General features: G+C 48.7%; 1 protein-coding gene across 2 annotated transcripts in view; it reads left to right on the top strand.

Moving 5' to 3' along the window:
* Positions 1–18,182, top strand: part of CHRDL2 (chordin like 2) — a 61,914-nt gene extending 43,732 nt beyond the window's left edge. For both annotated transcript variants that reach the window (XM_090030821.1, XM_090030822.1), the window contains exons 10-11: positions 8,956–9,048; positions 13,562–18,182. In XM_090030821.1, coding sequence (XP_089886947.1) covers positions 8,956–9,048; positions 13,562–13,641 — 173 coding nt within the window. In that variant the 3' untranslated portion in view covers positions 13,642–18,182. The remainder of the gene's footprint in view (positions 1–8,955; positions 9,049–13,561) is intronic.
* The last annotated feature ends 297 nt before the right edge of the window (positions 18,183–18,479 follow it).

Here is an 18,479-nt window from a genome sequence, read left to right as displayed (position 1 = left end):
AAATTAAATCTTCTACAGTTCTTCAGCTGGTGTAAATCAGGATCCCTCTGTCAGCTTGGGCTGAGCTTTAAATTAGCTGAGGCTCTCACCACTGAAGCAATGATTAGTCGACTGTAGCTCAGACTCTTGATTTAGTACCATAAGAAAGTGGTTTGAGTTAGAAAGCGCTGCGTGCCTGAAAGCAGGGGGTATTACTGTATGGGGAGATCTCCACGTCAGCTGTTTCTTATGGTTCATAAGCTCATTTTCTACCCAGACTGTTGTGCTCCTTTCTTTACCAGGCCAGGTTCTCCTTCCTTAGACCATCTCCATTATATTTGCATATCTATGATTTTGTAAGGACACCCGCGCTCGGGTTGTCTTATCTCCTTTACTGGGGCATCTGCCCCTTCTAGGTCTGGTTGTGCCAGGGATTCAGAGGCTCTGTAGGGTCAGCACTGACACAGGTTAACATTGGGCCAAATTCAGGAGCAGACACCGGTTGCTTATTTTCCATCCCTTTCGTAGCCCTCTTGATGTCCTCCAAGCTAGGCTACATCGCCGGTACCCAGTGCCTCCCACTTCCAACGCACCTGCACCACCGCACCGTGCTGGAGCCGAGAGGACAGCGCCGATGCTCTGTGCGGAGCCCACTTGTTCCACTCCTCGTGGTTTGGCAGGGGTTGCTACCAAAACAGTGCCCAGTGTAGCCCTGCCACCTACCGTGTTTCCCCGAAAATAAGACACTGTCTTATATTTATTTTTCCTCAAGAAGACACACTATGGCTTATTTTCAGGGGATGTCTTATTTTTATTAAGTATAACGTGTTTCCCTGAAAATAAGACACTGAGAGAGACCCACAGTGCTGAGTAAAACAGCAGCCACAGCTTTATTCTTCCCCCTGAGGACACACAATACCTAAAGCAGAACTTCCTGCTCCTCACTTCACTGAGGAGACTTTTACTTTCACTTTCTATTTCTCCCTCTCCGGTCACCTCCGAGATAGCAGCTGTCACGATGGGGCAAATGAGAAGGGCTGCCCGTCTTATTTACCGCTTCGCGCCGGTACGCTTAGCCACGCCTATCACTATGTCTTATTTTCGGGGTATGGCTTATATTGCGCAAATACGTAGAAATCCTGCTACGGCTTATTTTATGGGTATGTCTTATTTTCGGGGAAACACGGTACCACAGCCAAATGCCACATGCCTCTAGGAAGCTTTCAGCCAAGAGTGAGAGAGCCCTCCTCCAAGACTGCAGCTCTGCTCTTTTGCTTGGCAGCCTGGAGTGTTGCTACTGGGAGATGGCTTGAGCTCGGTCCTATGCAGCTTCCACCTCTGCACTGTAAATCACTGCAGCCCAGGACAAGAAGACGGGCTCTGAGCGGCCTCCTGGAGCCCAGCCACCTCCCTCTTGTATTGGATTTATATTCCTACCCCTAAACAATATTGGCTATTCCAGGCTCAGTGCGGCCTGCTCCGCATGTCACAGCAATCATCGGTGCTGTCTGTGCCTATAGGAAACAGTAGGAGCTTTGCTGTTGGTTTCAGAGGGACAGGAGCAGGCCCTGGGTGCATTTTGTCTGAGGATGCTCTTTACAAATACAATGCCAGTTAAGCAAGTGGGGGGACTCCCCTGTGAGACTGGCATGTGGTACGATCCCTGAGGCATTTTAAGGCATGGGTTGTTAAATTCTGTCTTTGCGCTGGGCACTGGGGCGTGGATCTGACATAGGGAAAGGGAGTCCAAGAGGAAATGTTGGCAGGAACTTGCATGGAAGAGAGGCTCCATCTTTTGCTAATCCCTCCACCCCCACTGCTCTCACTCCTAGCTGGATGCTGGGGCAGTGGCCAGGTCAGGTATGATCTGGTGACAGCACATTCGGTCTCAGGATGGGGCAAGGCTCCACTTCTCCCTGCCACTTTCTTTCCTCGCTAGATTTTTTCAGGGACTTGAGCAGGGTGGCATTGGATCACAGGTAGGCACCTACTAGGTAGGACAGGGAGGACAGGGCTTACACTACACTAGCATTTCAGGCCAGAAGAGACCATTAGACCATCTCCAGTCTATCGCCAGTCATACAGGGTTACCCGGTGACCCCCTGGCTATAGTCACTTGTTCTGATTGACCTACATGCTCCACAATGGCATCACACTGGATCTGGGGGCATCAAGAAACAGAGAACCCACCCTTTCCCTTGGGAGTTTGTGCCAGTGACTGGTTCCCCTTGCTATTAAAAAATGTTTGCCTTGGTCCCAGGTTGATGTTATGCCTCTTCCCCTTGGCTTTAAAGAGTACCTAATGTTTGCTCCTTGGGGGGGCACTTCTTACAACCCTTACTTGACCTCTTCTTTGACAAGCTAGGCAGACCCAGCTCATTCCTCTTCTCACTCCAGGGGCATCTTCTTTCTGTCACCTCTGCAGTTTTTCAACTTCTTTTTGATGGTGCAGAAACCCCAACCAGATGAAATGGTTCAATGTCCATCTCAGCAATGCCAAGTCCAGCGATAAAACCTCCCTGCTCTTACTAGCAACCGCTCACATGCACCGCACTCACAATCCTTTGCCACGGTATGATACAAGACATTTATACTGAGCTGCTTGTCTGCCAGTACTCCGAGATCCTTTTCAGTTGTTGCTTTCCTGGATACAGTCTCTACTTGGTTCAACTGATCTGTATTTCCAGTTCCTAGATGTACAACATTGCACTTAACAGCATTCAAACCTGCACTGTTGGACTGGACCTAGCTTACTAAGCAATCTGGAGAGCTGTGTGTAATAGCCCAGCCTCATCTTGGGGGCCCACATCCGGGACATTGCGGCGAGGATCCCTAAGCTTCTCCAGCCCACAGACCACTATCCCATGCTCCTCATTCACGTGGGCACCAATGACACGGCTCGGAGCGCTCCCAGCCGGGTCATGAGGTGCTACAGGATTTGGGAGCGGGGCCAAAGGGTCTGGGAGCACAGGTGGTGTTCTTGTTGATCCTCCCAGGCTCAGGCTATGGCCTGAGGAGGGAGAGGAGGATCCATGTAGTGAACCAAAGACTGCGGCGCTGGTGTCATCGGGAAGGCTTTGGCTTCCATGACCACAGCCCGCTCTTTGGCAAGAGAGGCAGCGAGCTGCTGGGAAGAGATGGCCTCCACCTCTCTCCCCTGGGGAGGAGGCTCTTCGCAGCCAGGCTGGCTGACCTGCTCCACCGGGCTTTAAACTAAGCCCGCTGGGGGATGCGGGGACTACTGCCACTGCTGGCCCTCTGAGCAACCCTTGCAAAGCCAGCAGACCAAGGCACTTAAGGGAGCACACCCCTGCCCCAGCCCTGGCACAATCTGTGGGCAAGGCAAGAGCCCCTAAAGGCACACTTGCCTGCCTGTACACAAATGCCAGGAGCTTGGGGAACAAGCAGGAGGAGCTCGTCCTCCTGCTCAATGCAAATACTTATGATATCATTGGGATAATGGAGACCTGGTGGGACTCCACCCATGACTAGACCTCGGGTATAGATGGCTATACCCTGTACAGGAGGGATTGAGTAGATAAAAGGGGTGGGTGTGTAGCTGTCTATGTTAAGGAAAGCTACACGTCCCTGCAAGCTGATGTTGGTGACCAGGGTGGACAACTGGAGACCCTCTGGGTTAAAATTCGTGGGGAACACGGCACAGGAGACACAACGGTGGGAGTCTACTACAGACCTCCCACCCAAAGTCCTGAGCTTGACCAGGAGTTTGCCCGGGAACTGACTGAGGCCGCTTGCTCCAGGACCTTGGTTGTCATGGGTGACTTCAGTTACCTGGACATCTCGTGGGAAGATCACTCAGCAAATCCGAGCGGTCACAAAGCTTTCTCTTGTGCATGGATGACCTCTACCTGACTCAAGAAGTCTATGAGCCAATGAGAAGCAAAGCGCTGCTTGACCTGGTACTGGCTATGGGGGATGACCGAATCGGTGACCGAGTGATGGATGGGAAGCTGGGTGACAGTGACCACGAGCTGATCACCTTCACCATCCGCTGTAAATCTGGCAAGTCAGTCAGCAACACAGAAGTCCTTGACTTCAGGAAAGCCGACTTTGACAAGCTCAGGAGGCTTGTCGGTCAGGCCCTTAGGGACCATGACCCCAGGGGAGGGGAGTTCAGGAAGAGCGGTTGCTGCTCAAGAGAGCGATCCTCAGTGCACAAGCTAAGTCTATTCCATCATCTCAGAGGAAAGGCAGCAAGAGGACACAGCAGCCCCCCTGGCTCTCCAGGGATCTAGCAGACCTCCTGAGGCTAAAAAGAAAGGCCTACAAAGGATGGAGGACAGGATTCACCTCCAAGGAGGATTATTCTGCGCTGGTCCAGTCCTGCAGGGAGCAAACCAGGAAAGCCAAGACTGCAACTGAACTCCAACTAGCTTCGAGCATCAAGGACGCTAGCATCCCCAATATCTGTAAAAAGTCCTTTTTCAGATATTGGGGAGCTGGATGAAAAGCAAGGGTAACACTAGACCCCGGCTGAACCAGATGGTGCAACTAACAACTGACGCCCAGGAAAAAGCCAACCTATTAAATGGGTACTTTGCATTGGTCTTTCATCAGTCCCATGGGACACCCTTCCCTGCTATGGGACAGGGAGGTCCGGGTGAGGGAGATCCCCTGCCCTCCATAAAATGTTGACCTTGTGGAGGAACATCTTGAGAAGCTGGATACCTTCAAGTCAGCCAGCCCTGACAACCTACACCCCAGCTCCTCAAGAAGCTGGCGAGCATCATAGCCCAGCCCCTGGCACAGGTCTTCGAGAGCTCCTGGCACTCTGGTGAAGTGCCCGAAGACTGGAGGAAGGCCAATGTGGTGCCGATCTTCAAGAAAGGGAGGAAAGTGGATCCAGCAAACTATAGGCCCATCAGCCTGACTTCTATCCCAGGGAAGGGCTTAGAAAAGTTTATTAAAGAGGCCATCCTTAATGGACTGGCTGACGCCAGCATCCTGAGGGATAGCCAGAACGGGTTTGTTGTGGGTAGGTCTTGCTTGACCAATCTCATTTCCTTCTACGACCAGGTGACCCATCACCTGGACAAGGGAGAAGAGATTGATGTCATATATCTTGACTTCAAAAAAGCCTTCGATCTGGTATCCCATGATCACCTTTTAGTGAAACTGGCCAATTGTGGCCTTGGGTCCACCATGATCCTCTGGCTGGGAAATTGGCTCTGAGGTCAGACCCAGAGGGTAATAATTGATGCCAGTCACTCACCATGGTGTCCTGTGACCACTGGGGTCCCCCAAGGCTCTGTCCTTGGGCCCATATTGTTCAACATCTTGATTAATGATGTGGACATTGGAGTCAGGAGCGGACTGGCCAAGTTCACCGATGACACCAAACTTTGGGGCAAAGCATCCACGCCAGAAGATAGGCGGGTGATCCAGGCTGACCAGGACAGGCTCAGCAAATGGGCGGACAAGAACCTGATGGTGTTTAACACCAAAAAATGCAAGGCTCTCCACCTTGGGAGGAAAACCTGCAGCATCCTTATAGGCTCGGCAGTGCTACGCTGGCTAGCACTATGGAAGAAAGAGACTTGGGGTCATCATTGACCACAAGATGAACATGAGCCTGCAATGCAATGCTGCGGCTAGTAAAGCGACCAAAACGCTGGCTTGCATCCATAGATGCTTCTCGAGCAAATCCCGGGACGTCATTCTCCCCTTGTACTCGGCCTTGGTGAGGCCGCAGCTGGAGTACTGCGTCCAGTTTTGGGCTCCACAATTCAAAAAGGATGTGGAGAAGCTTGAGAGAGTCCAGAGAAGAGTCACGCGCATGATGAGAGGTCAGGAAAACAGATCTTACGATGACAGGCTGAGAGCCACGGGACTCTTTAGCCTGGAAAAGCGCAGGCTCAGGGGTGATCTGGTGGCCACCTATAAGTTTATCAGGGGTGACCACCAGGATCTGGGGGAACGTTTGTTCACCAGAGCGCCCCAAGGGATGACGAGGTCGAACGGTCATAAACTACTGCAAGACCGTTTCAGGCTGGACATAAGGAAGAATTTCTTTACTGTCTGAGCCCTCAAGGTCTGGAACAGTCTGCCAGCGGAGGTGGTTCAAGCACCTACATTGAACACCTTCAAGAGTAAATTGGATGCTTATCTTGCTGGGATCCTATGACCCCAGCTGACTTCCTGCCCTTGGGGTGGGGGCTGGACTCGATGATCTCCCGAGGTCCCTTCCAGCCCTGATGTCTATGAAATCTATGAAATGACATTCATAATTTCACCCACAGATTTTATCAGTGATACTTTTATGCTAATGGATGAGGATGTTGAATAGCATCAGGTCTATCTCCAGGTCTCTTTGGACCTCACTGGAAATCCCCGCTATTGTTTGAGATCTGTCAGCTAGTTGCTAATCCATGTGACATTTTCTCTGCTGATATTCTATATGGTTATTTTTCTTTAATTCACATGTCATGCTTTGTTATGCCAGGGTCTCAGTGTATTGCAATAATTCAGTTTCCTCTATCGACTACACTTGTAATCCTCTCAAGGAATGAAATTAGCATTTTTTCATGAGATCTGCTTTCCAGAAAGCCATGTCAAATGGCTTTAATGAGCTTCCCATGCTTTAATTCTTTAACTGTTGAGTGCCATATCAGCTTATTTCACCCAAGGCTGATGTCTGGTAAAACAGCTTGTATTTACCTGGTTTATCCTCTTTGCTCTCTTTGAATACTGGCACAACATTAGCACTCTTCCAGTCTTCTGTAATCTCCCCATTCTTCCAAGATTCATTAGAAATAGATACCAACAGGCCGGATAACTCCCCCCTCCTTCCCGTTCTTTTTTTCCCTTCTTTTTTGTTGTTGTTGTAAATCTTCCTGTTCTTTAAGGACTTCTATATCTGGGCCTGTTTATATAAAAATACGTCTCTCTAATAGAAGTTGTGTTACATCCTCCTGGGTTAAGAATGGATGTACTACATTGCGTTCTTGTGATACAATCGCATTGCAGCACTTCCTTCCAAATACAGCACAAAAGTATTATATTGAACACTTCTGCCTTTTCTACATCATTAGTCACAACTTTACCACCGCCACATAATCCTGGGTCTCTTTGCTGGGATTTCTTTTGTTCCTAATATTCTTAAAAAGACTCCTTCCTTTAGCCTCGAGCCTTGTCAACCATGGGGTTTTCCTAGCCCTCATTAGCTTCTGTTATCCATTTTGTACATGTCATAAATTCCAAGGTCTTTTCTCCCCTTTCCCTAAAAGTGTGGATCTCATTGCCACCGGATGTGATGGCAGCTGACAGTTTAGCCAGATTCAAAAAGGGATTGGACACGTTTTTGGAGGAAAGGGGCATCAGTAGCTATTGAACCAGGGCATTAGGGATACAGCCTCTGGATCAGATCTTTCTGGACCTTAAAAATGCTGGAGGCTGCAACTGAGAGGAGCGGTGGAAAAACCCCTGGCCATCCCCTGTTCGCTCTCCCTTTCAGCATCCGCTCTCTGCTGTGGTGCGACACAGGAGACTGGGCAAAATGAACCAGTAAATGGCAGTTCTTATGTTCTTGCTGCCTTCATTGGGCCAAGGGCATCTTCACTAGACAACATTACAACATCCCAAATGAATTAAACATCAGGACCCAGGGGTGTTTGGGACAAAGGAGAGATTGAAAAGTGTGGAGGGGAGGATATATCAGGCATACCTGGTAGGTTTGTCAGCACTTGCCTGTTTAATATGCACATTGTAATGCCTAATCCCTCGGAAAGGTCATTTCCATTGCTAAATACGCTTTCTGGTTTTCTTGCATTAAACAGACTCAAACGCCCCCACAGGCACAATGACTGGTACGAAGGAATCATAAATCTATGTAGAAATCTTTTCATATTTCCTAGTCAAGTGCATTTGTCAAAGCTGGAGTATTAAAACAAAATGTTGGCTGCTGCATTGGTCTCAAAAAATGAAATATGAATCAGCATCATTGAGCCCTAGGGACCAGAGGGAGAGAGACGTTCCAAAAGCAATGGGGAGTGTGTGTGTGTGTGGGGGGGGGGGGCGGGTCTTGGAGAAAAAGGAGGTGCTTGTCTGGAGGAAAAGGAGGCGACCGAAGACAGGCACCCCAGGATCCAGCTGTTGTTATTTAGCATAGATCTGATTTATGGTAGCAGCTAAAGGTCCCAGCTGGGCTCAAAGTCACACTGTAGTTGGTGCTGTACAACACAACAGGGTTTTGATTTTGGTTGGAGCTTCCTCGTGCTTCTGCAACAAGGATATGGATGCTGAGCGAGCATTACCCAAACATTTGTTGCTCTCTGAGCAAGCAGGCATGGCTTCGTCTGCCGTGTTCTGCGCACGTGCTAGTCCATCCTATAAACAGGGAATAAGAATGACAACTGCAAGAATCAGGGGTATTTTCTAAGAAACTGGATTTTGAAGCCTTGCTAACTCAGCGAAACTTTACTGTATTTTCGTGAATATAACACACCCCACAATATAAAACGCACCATGTTTTTCAAAAGCAGAAGGCCAACATTGTTTCCCCCAGAGATATGTCGACATAGAACAGAAACAGAGCCTCATTTCTAGCTGCATCACCCTCCTTTTCCTGCTTAGGTTAACAGAAGCAGTTAGCAGACAGCAAAATTGCCCCAAGAAATGTTAATTAATGGAACATCAAGCCCATTCAAACAGAGAGATGATTGTTAATCTACCCCAGGCAGAAAATCAGTTTTCCTAATTAATACATGCACCCCAATTCAGAGAGGTTGGGGGGAAGTGTGTGTTGGATGTGAGAAAACATGGTATTTTGCTTCTTTCTGTGAACCAACTAGTGTTGGCCATTTTCAGAGATGTGCTACTGGCCTAGATGAAGTTCAGCTCTGATCCAGACTGGTAATTCCTCTCCTTGCCTAAGTAAGAAATGGGTGTTTGAATGTAGAGCTGATCTTTAAGAAGGCACAACTGCAAGATAACCATGCCACTGGTTTCTGTTCTCAGGGATATTTCACTTGATACAGATCAAGAAGATTAGGAAACAGGAGTTCAAGCAAGAAGCAAAGAACTTCAGGCTGATCACCAGAACAAATGAAGGTACAACTATTTCTTTTAGATGAGCATGTCCTAATGCTTGTGATTTGGCATTAGCTACCTGGACTCTACCAGGTCATGTGCCATTCGGTAAAGTTGTCCTCGTCCCCACTGAACAAATGAAATGCACTGTGAACCAAGTGATTTGTACAGCTTTAACCAGGGGCATGGATGAACTTGCTGTAAAGCTGCCTGCTGGGTGCTTTGCTAACAGTCAGACTTTTGCTTTATGACATTTGAAAGGTCAGCCAACATTGCTAAAAGTGGACATGGGATTATGGAATCCAAAGGCCGCATCTCTCCAACATCTGTAAAATGGTTTGATATTTATATCTAATCCATCTGGCATTACAGGAACAATTATGCAACGGGCTTGAAAAATAAACCCTGAAACACTAAAAAAAAAATCTTTCTTAATGTTCCTGGAAGTGTGTAAATGTCATCATAACCAGGAACGGCAGGGCACAGGCTGACGGAGGGTGTCTGCGAAGGAGTTCAACTCCGTAGTCCTCCCCACCTAGCTCACCTGCTCTAGCTGATCCAATGACGACACCGGTTGTCTGATTGTTGCTCAACAGCTTGCCTGAGAAGACGTGAGGGTCTTCGTTCAGGGCAGCAGTGTCCACACCACTGCTCTTGACTGTCACTGCTTTTGTCAATGGCCGGGGACTGAAGAGGGCAGATGTAGTGTCCATTTTCTATCTTGAGATGGTCCAGTCACAGGAGAGATGAAGTAAATGAATCTTAGAGCATGAGGGTTGAAAGGGACCTCAGGAAGTCATGTCTAATCCAACCCCTGCTCCAAGCAGGACCAGCCCCTGCATCATCCCAGCCAAGGTTTGTCTACCTGGGCCTTAAAAAACCCCCGAGGGTGGAAAGTCCACCAACTCTCTGGGTAACCTGTTCCAGTGCTTCACCACCCTCCTAGTGAGAAAGTTCTTCCTCATATCCAACCTCAGCTTCCCTTGCTGCAACTTGAGCCCATTGCTCCTTGTTGTTCAGAAGCCTTAACCAAAACCCAGGAAACCACAGGAATGATCCTCATTGCGTTCAGAAGGTTTTGAATCAGGGGAGTTTGGAAATTTGTTTGCAAGTTCTCCTTTGGTGGGTGGATGGATGACTTGTGTTTCTGGGACTGTCTGCTGGGAAGATCCCTGGCAATTTCCATCAGCCGTTTCTTGGCAGATCAGTGGGATGGTCCAAACTTCTCTGCTTGCTGCCTCCCTCGGTCTGAACCTTTGTCTTCCCTCCCATCCCCGCTCTTGTCTCATGGCTTCTCCTTAGCATTTTGTTGCCTTCCGGCAGCACGGCTTTCCTGAAGTTGAGCGAGTCAGGTCTGTGGTGTTAGGCAGGCTTGGATCTGTCTTGGAAACAGGTTTATAGACTTGCAAGTTTGGAAGGGGCATCAAGGCTCATCTAGTCCAACCCTCTGCACAGAGGCAGGAGTTACTGTTCCTAAACCATCCCAGGCAGATGCCCATCCAGCCTCTGCTTGGAAATGTCCAGTGAAGAAGATCCCACCCCACACCAGGTCCATTGTCCTGATGTTTGTACAGGATGTGCTCTCAGTCTGCTTTGCTGCAGCTTCAGCCCATTGCCTCCTGTCCTGCCCTTCTGAGGCACCTTTATGGTTCTGTCCCTGAGTCATGTCACCTCTCTGGGCAGAGCTTTTTTGGGTAGCATCCATAGGCACCAACTTTTATTTTTGCCGGGATGGGGAGGACTACGGTGATGGCCATGTGGAAAGTTTTATGTATTTCAGGTGACAGCCCTCTTCCTAAGAATGTCCCTCAGGCCCCCGTGTATATTTGGCACCCATGGTCGCATCTAGACTCATTTACTAGCTGAGCAGCAGACATTGTCCAGGGCTGTCTGTTTCGTACTTGGGTTTTAAACTCTTCACCCTCACTCCTGCTCCTGTTTTTCATCCCCTTCCTCCCACCCAGAGTTACATTCTGGGTTTGGTGCCCCCTCCCCATGCCTTAAGTTTGCTCTGATTTTTCAGCCATGCCCAACTCAGCTTTGCTTGAGCCCTGCCAAGCAGAGATTTCAGGAACAAAAATAAATTGGGCTGCAAACGTCACAGGCACCATTGCCTGAAAGAACTGTTTAAAATTCTATTTTTGCTCATTCTTCTTCCACATCCCTGGGGATTAATACCGTGACCCTCTGATCCCGTTCCCTCCTGACGAAGTTTCCAATGACCTAAGCGCTTGTCCTGCATGGTTTCACTGTAGCACCATTTTGAAAGGGGCCCGTCATGTGAAAAAATAGTTGTCTTGTGAAATCATTGGTTATGGCGATGACAATTCTAAGGAAACCTTTGGCCAGTGATTTCCCAATGACAGAAGACTAATGGCTAGAAGATATTCTTTCCAGAGATGAGACGTTAGGTCGTCTCAGTCCTGCCTGGTGTTAAAGCAGGTGATATCAGCTGCTGGGCAAACAGGGAAAGTTTCCAAGCCCTGTATAGAAAACTGGAATCTGAACTTCCAAGCAATATAAGCAAGGGCCTCTCCAATGTTTTTGTGGCTAACATTCAGATGAAGGCAAAAATGAGCGTTGGGATACTGTACAGTAAAAGAAACCAAAAATCGTGAAGAGTACAGTAGCACTTATTTGGTGGAGTGCTTCCCACATCTGTCAGAGGTGGAGAGATGGCTCCCATTACTGTAGTGTTAGAGCACTTTGAAGTTTGCAATGTGTTTGCCTCAAAATATCCCGAGGAGGTACCAGGAAAATGCAGGGCCAAAAGGGACTTCAAGCAATTGTCTTGTCCAACTCCCTGCAGTGCAATATCACTTGCACTTTCTAGCTAGAGAATGACGGTACCAAAGATGAGATTCGGAAAAGCACCTTAGATGCCTCCAATGTAGGTCTGGTCAGCTGAGCTGGAGCTTGAGCTAGCCCCTAGGCCAGTGGTATTCAACCTGCGGTCTGCAGACCCATGAGGGTATGTACAAAGGGTCAGCGAAAGAGGGCTATGATCAATCAAATGGCTGTGAATACCCACACTTACAATTCAAAGGGGTCTGTACCTCCATCTGAAATGTTTTAGGGGCATGCAAATGAAAAAAAGTTGAAAACCACCGCTCTAGGAAATGCCAAGGATGGGGGTGTCTAGACTCTTTCCACTCTGCAGGGTTTAGCTGCCTTGGTCCACTTGAGATACAGATCCCAGATCCCTCTTTTGAGGGCAGACGGCAAATTGAGCAGAGCTTGTTCTCTTCAGAAATGCAGCTAGTGGGAGATGGACCCTTTGGATACTGCTAGGGATCTCAGCTCGGAGGAGCGTGCTGGCCTCTGCTTCCTGGTGTAATAAGGGATTTTGCATTCACCCGTCACTGGAGAAAGAGCCAGGGTTAATCAAGGGAGTAGTTGGACTCAGGGCTGTTTCTGTGCATTAGGATCAAGACTGGAGATGCTTGGGGGTGTTGCAGCCAGCAGCAAAGGGGCTTTGTGGACTTCAGCGCCTGTCCTCCCAGGTCTCCCATAGATTTGACAAGTGCCCTGGGGTTGTACTGTCCTTCCCGTCTTAGCCCTCTCCTGCTCTATGAGAGTGTAATGATGACAAGAGTCCGGCAGATCATGCCACATATTTTCCCCTTGGATTTTAAATCTGTCCACAGAGGCACAGAGTTCAGGGCTAGAGGGGACTTTTGAACCACGTCATCCAACTGCCTGTGTAACATTTCACCCATGAAATTATCCCCAGCAACTTGAGCTGAGCTAAAGCTTGTCCCCCAGGAATCAGAAGTCACGGCAGAGGTGACATCTTTTATTAGACCAACTAGATTTTTGCAAAAAAAACTCAAAAAAAACAAGATTTTTTTTTGTGGTTGCAAAAATCTAGTTGGTCTAATAAAAGATGTCACCTCTACCATGACTTGTGATTCCTTTTGCCTCTAGGCCAGAGGTGGGCAAAATGCGGCCCGGCGGTCAGATACAGCCCGCCAGGCCATTTTATCCGGCCTGCAAAGCCCATAAAAAATTTAGAAAATTATTATTTATCTGACCCTGGCTGCCTGTCATGTGGCGCTTGATGGCTTGCCATATCTCAGTAAGCAGCCCTCCACCCAAAATAATCACCCACCCCTGCTTGAGACCAATACGGCTACAAACTGGATACCTGTCGCCCAGTAAGGCATCTAGTCCTGATTTGAAGATGCTAAGGCATGGAGAATCCTCTCATGTTCCAATGGTTCATGATCTTCGCTGATTAAAAATCACTACACAGACAAAAATTGTACCTAATTTGCAGTGCCCTGAGCTCTGGAGCTTTTGGCTTACATCAAGCCTGCAATTTCATTGATTTAGGGCTAAAGGGCCTACAGAGCAAAGAACTCCATTCTGCAGTGGAAGAAATGATTTTTCTCAAATCTGTCATTTGTAAAAACTCTTCTCTTTAAAACCCTTCAAGATGGAAAGTGCTATATTCATATAGGATGCTATGACTTCTGCAAGTTTCAGAGAGCTCATAATAATAAATGTCCATCTATCTGCCTCCTTGATATAGGTCACTGGAACATCTTCAGAGCTCAAACATCAGAACTTAAGATGACAGAAAGTCCAGAGAAAGAAACAAAGAACTTGTGAAGAAAAAAATTATATAAATATATGAAAAAATGCATTATTAAATAAACTGGCACAGCAATAAAAGGAAAAAAAAAAGACTAATGTAAATTAAAAACTCAAGCAACCAAGCCAAACCAGCAACAACAGATCTGAGTGTGAAATACAGCTACAACCATGGATGTGACACCCTTGGGAGTGCTCCAACAGATGGGCAGGGGGTCAACCTGCTTTCTTCTGCTTCTCCGAGATTTCAGGTGTGTGAAGAAAAGCAAAGTGGGCAGGACAGATGCCTGGAAGGCCTGATTCACTGCGAAGGAAGAAAACGCAACCCCCCATCTCCAGCTGCTGGTACCTCTCGAGAGCGTCATAAGCTGATGATGAAACAGCACGGGAATCTCCTTCCTTCCACCATGACCAGCTTAGAGGGAACCTGCAAAGAGAGAAAATGCCCTGTTTTCTTCCTTGGCATTTTTGTGACGTACAACCTTCCCCTACCACCACTCCCACCTCCGTAAACAATACTATTTAGGGCTATCAGAGCTTTATTTCTCTGTTGTAGCTGGAAGGTTTCCTGGAGGACTTGAGACCCAGTGATGTTCTTATCCCATCCAACGCCTAAGCCAAGGTTCAGCCTGGTTCTCAGCACACGCAAAATGTGAGTCCTCTGAGGAGTGTTGCTACCTTTTCTGGACTGAACTATCTTTATTCTTGAAGTCAGGCGTGTGGTCTGGAATCCGGCCGAATTGGGGCCCTGAACAAGCCGCTAAGAGGAAAGAGGATGCTTAGTTCAATTGTTTGCGATGACTTGTACTGGGTTTCTTTTACTTCTGACCTGTTTAATCCAAACTCCTGACCAGCAGCAGGAAATAAGGCTCTCCTTGTGAGAGACTCAGATACCCTTCTCACTCATTGGGCATGTCTACATATGCATTTATGCTGGCTTCGATTGGCTGCGCAGTAAGTTACTGCGCATTAAGCGGGAAAAAGCTGGTGTCTACCCGCACAGGCATTAAAGCACATTAATGCTGTGTGTGGACTGACTTGGGACTGAAGTTAGGGCCAAGTTAGTCCCAAGTCAGTCCCAGGTCCCAAGTCAGTCCACACACAGAGTGTTACTGTGCAGTAAGGTGTTTATACATGCATTACTGCGCAGTAACTAGGTGGGCATAAATATGGTACAGGTATCAAATTTATGCTCAAGTTGGCATAAGTTGCCATCTTTACTGCACAGTGTGGGCGTGCACGTACAGATGTGCACCCATACTACGCAGTAGTTTTGGTTACTGTGCAGTAAATGCACACATATAAACGTGCCCATTCAGACACAGGCCAGATCCATTCTGAGTGTCGTTCTCGATGGTCATATCTACACTGTGCTCCATTGTGCTACTCCCGGTAGGTAGTAGTCAACAACCATTGAGCCCTTTGGATCATGGTATATGTGTGAGCGGTTACCAGGACCTTCAATGCATATACCTAGGGAACAGTACTGAGGAGTGGAGGCTGCCCACGAACCTGCTAATTCATTAAGCATGCTAATTAACTTGACTGGTGCCCTTGTGTGGACACAGCTACATCCCTTCTGGCCTAGGACGTGAGCTGCCTAGAGCAATGCCATTGCTGGGCAGCGTGGTGAGACTTACCTTGCCGATTTAAGTGGGCTTCCAGCAAAACCAGGGGAGACCAGGTTTGATATTCCAGATACTCGAAGACAGAAAAGGAGCAAAACAAAAAGATTTCTGCGAATTAAACAACTGCAGGAACATGGTTATGTTTCCTCTGTGCCTCACACCCCCTGGCTTCAAGAGCACAAATAGAGCAGAGCCAACAGGAGGAGCTGGGGGATGGATTTCCTCTTTGCAGATCATTTTAAATGAACTTTTCTATGAGGTGTGCTGATGGGCAGCTTCAGGCTCTAAAAATTGCCTGCTAAATCCAGAGCAGAGAGGGGTGAATGATGAAGAAGGGTCTAATTCTTCTCTGGTGTAATTCCATTGCCTTCAGTGGACTTACCCAGGGTTGAATTTGATTTACTTTTTTAATCCCCGGTTTTTTCCTCTCTGCTAATTGTTCTTGCTCGCCCCCTGGGCTGGTGCAGCACTTCCCCTCGGCTTTAAGAAATCTAGGAAATACCCTGCCACTTGCCTTCCCACATGGACTTCACCTAGGTGAAGCTCAGCTAGCGAAAAGATGACACCTCTTCCCTCACACACCTGCTGCTCCTATCATCAGACAAGAGTATTTCCCTATCCCAGGAACCTTGCCAAGCCTAGTAATCAATTATGAACCTTCCTTCTATCCACAGTCTCACCATGCGACCCCTCTCAGGGTTGCCGAAGCATGTGATGCATGGTGAGAGGCTTATATTCTGCTCTCAGTTGCTTTCATCTAGATCCAGAAGGAACCTATTGAAGTCAATGGGCCTGGTGTATGCTTGAGAGGAGAATCAGGACCATAGACTGAGAAACACTTTCCTGTGGTGAGTGAAGAAGCAAAATGAATGTCATGCAAAATCCCATGGCATTGCAGAGCCCAGGGTAGCAGAAACTGCTTGCTGGGCGCCATACCCAATAGAGGGGACCTTAATCAGTGAGCAGCCGGATGGCCATCTTAGTAAAGCTGGTACAAATCCAGAATGATTAAATTGGCAGCCTTGCAGAGATCTGGGCCTGGTCTATACAGAGTGAATCTGGCAGGGTACCAAAGCCCATTTGGGATCTGATAGGGCTGCAAAGACGCAGTGGGTCATGAGGGAGGCCACGTACCAAAGGCGGGACTCACTCTTGATAGACCTTACACAATAGCCTCCCCGCCCTCCCGTCTCCCTTATAGGGATTAGTTTTCAGCGACTTGGGTTTTACAGAGGTTGAGTTTTCTGGAACCTCTTCAGTCCGCTTGACTTTCCAACCGGATGTTTAACGGAGGTTGCCGTCCTCCAAGCAAGACACCATTTTCAGACACAGGTGCTGTGCGTGGGGCACGCAAGTCATAGTCGCGTACCTGAAAAAGGGATCTGATTTTCAGGGGGCCTAAGGGCCTGTCGTCAGTGCTGGCAGGCAGGCAGGCACCTGGGTCAGTCGGTGGTGTCTCCAGATAGGTCTGCACTGCCTCTTAGAAATGCTGCTGAGAAATACGCCCCCTGCACCCTTCCTCTTAGCACCCAGCAGCACCTGGAAATCAGGCAGGGTAGCTAGACGGGTATGGGGTGAGCTGGCTTCTTGGAGCATGCTGGGCCCACACACACAGGCCTGCATCTCCACAGCACTCCTGGGCTCCCTGTCAAGCCAACATGTCGTTAGTCATCAAAGCCATGCTTGTGCCGTTCTGCGCCTCCCTTCAGATCCTGGGGGATCCACTTCAAGGGCTCCAAAGCGGATCATAAATCCCTTTGGGCTGTCTTGAGATGTCTCCTCCTGATGATCCTTCCTGAGACACAACTGACCCTTTGGTGCAGTAGCTGAGAGCTTTTGCTGGGAACCAGCATCCCCGCCTGAGTGTATTGCTTTACCTGGCACCCAGCCTCAGGAACAGCCCCGGGATGACCCTCGGGACCACATGGGCGGCTGCTGGCAATGCCTCAGCCCTCTCCATAGTTGCTTGGAGAGCCTGGGTGCTCCCAAGACTCTGGGCCTGAAGATAGTGGCCCACCGTAATGCAGTCATGTAGTTGTAGTTTGGCTGCGGGATTTTACACCTGCTCTTCTTGCCCTCTCTGCTGCCCATCCCGAGGGGAGCGAACCTCCCTGCTGCTCCGTCTTCCTCCTGAGGACCAGCCAGGGAGCATTACAGGAGATAACTTGGCCCACGAAGCTGGTGCCCCCAGCGTGCCCTGCCCAGCGGGTGTTACAGAACGTGGGCCCCATCCACACCCTCCCCAGGTGCAGCAAAACCCTGCTGATGACCCCCCTCCCCAAGAACAGGCCTCGCTTGTTCCTTGATCCAGGGCGATCCAAGCCAATGCTATGGTTGTACTTACTTTCACTTGAAACTTGATGTTAATTTATATGGCAATGAGGGGGCTGGTCCTGCTCCCAGTGAAACCAATGGCAAAGCTCCCATGGGCTTCAGTGGGAGTGGGACAGGCCCCTGCCGGTGGCACCACGAAGCCTGGCGAAATGCCACAGCGGCTCTTGGTGCCACGAAGTTTGGACATTCCCCCTTGGCTTTTACTTTCAAGTCAATGACCTCTGCTTGGGAAGAAACATTTCCTTGCTAACATAGCCTGCAAAGATATAGCCTCTGGAGCTAGCAGCTCTCTAGCTCCGAGAGCCTAACCAGTGCACTAAAGGTAGCTATTTAGCACATTATTATCCTGCATTTATATATCCTACGTAATATCGACGGTACTATATTCACAGGAGGGAGTATCTCCCAAAGGGAAAACAGAACCATTTCTTCTACGTTCATAAGAGGAGGGTGTGCTGTAGCACCGGCATTTACACTGACTGGAAAGAGCTTTGGGGGATTTTCAGATTGTGCGGTATATGTATTTATCCCTGTTTTTGGTTTTGATAAATCTATTTATTTGGAGATCCATATCTGTCTGATTAAAGTGTTTTCTCAACCTGCCTGGCCCTTCCTGAGCACTGTTTTTTGGGCTGTGATGAGATGTTTCCCCTCCATGTCTCACAGACCTATCTATCAGAGGCCCCTGTGCATTTGAGCCTTGCACACTCAGGGATGTGTTTCTCCTCACAACACCTTGGCGGGGTGGAGCAGCAGTGGCGGTCCCATTTTACAGATGAGGCCCTGATGCACAAAAGGGCTAGGGGAAAATTTCTGTCGACCCCCCAGATGTCTCATGCACAGCTGCTGGCACAGCCCTGACTTACCTGACCCTCACCTGTGTAGCCACACTGG

Source organism: Crocodylus siamensis, chromosome 1 (genome assembly GCF_052110815.1).
Source record: "Crocodylus siamensis isolate JL-2025a chromosome 1, ASM5211081v1, whole genome shotgun sequence".
NCBI lineage: Eukaryota > Metazoa > Chordata > Crocodylia > Crocodylidae > Crocodylus > Crocodylus siamensis.
This window is presented reverse-complemented; position numbering and strand designations above follow the sequence as displayed.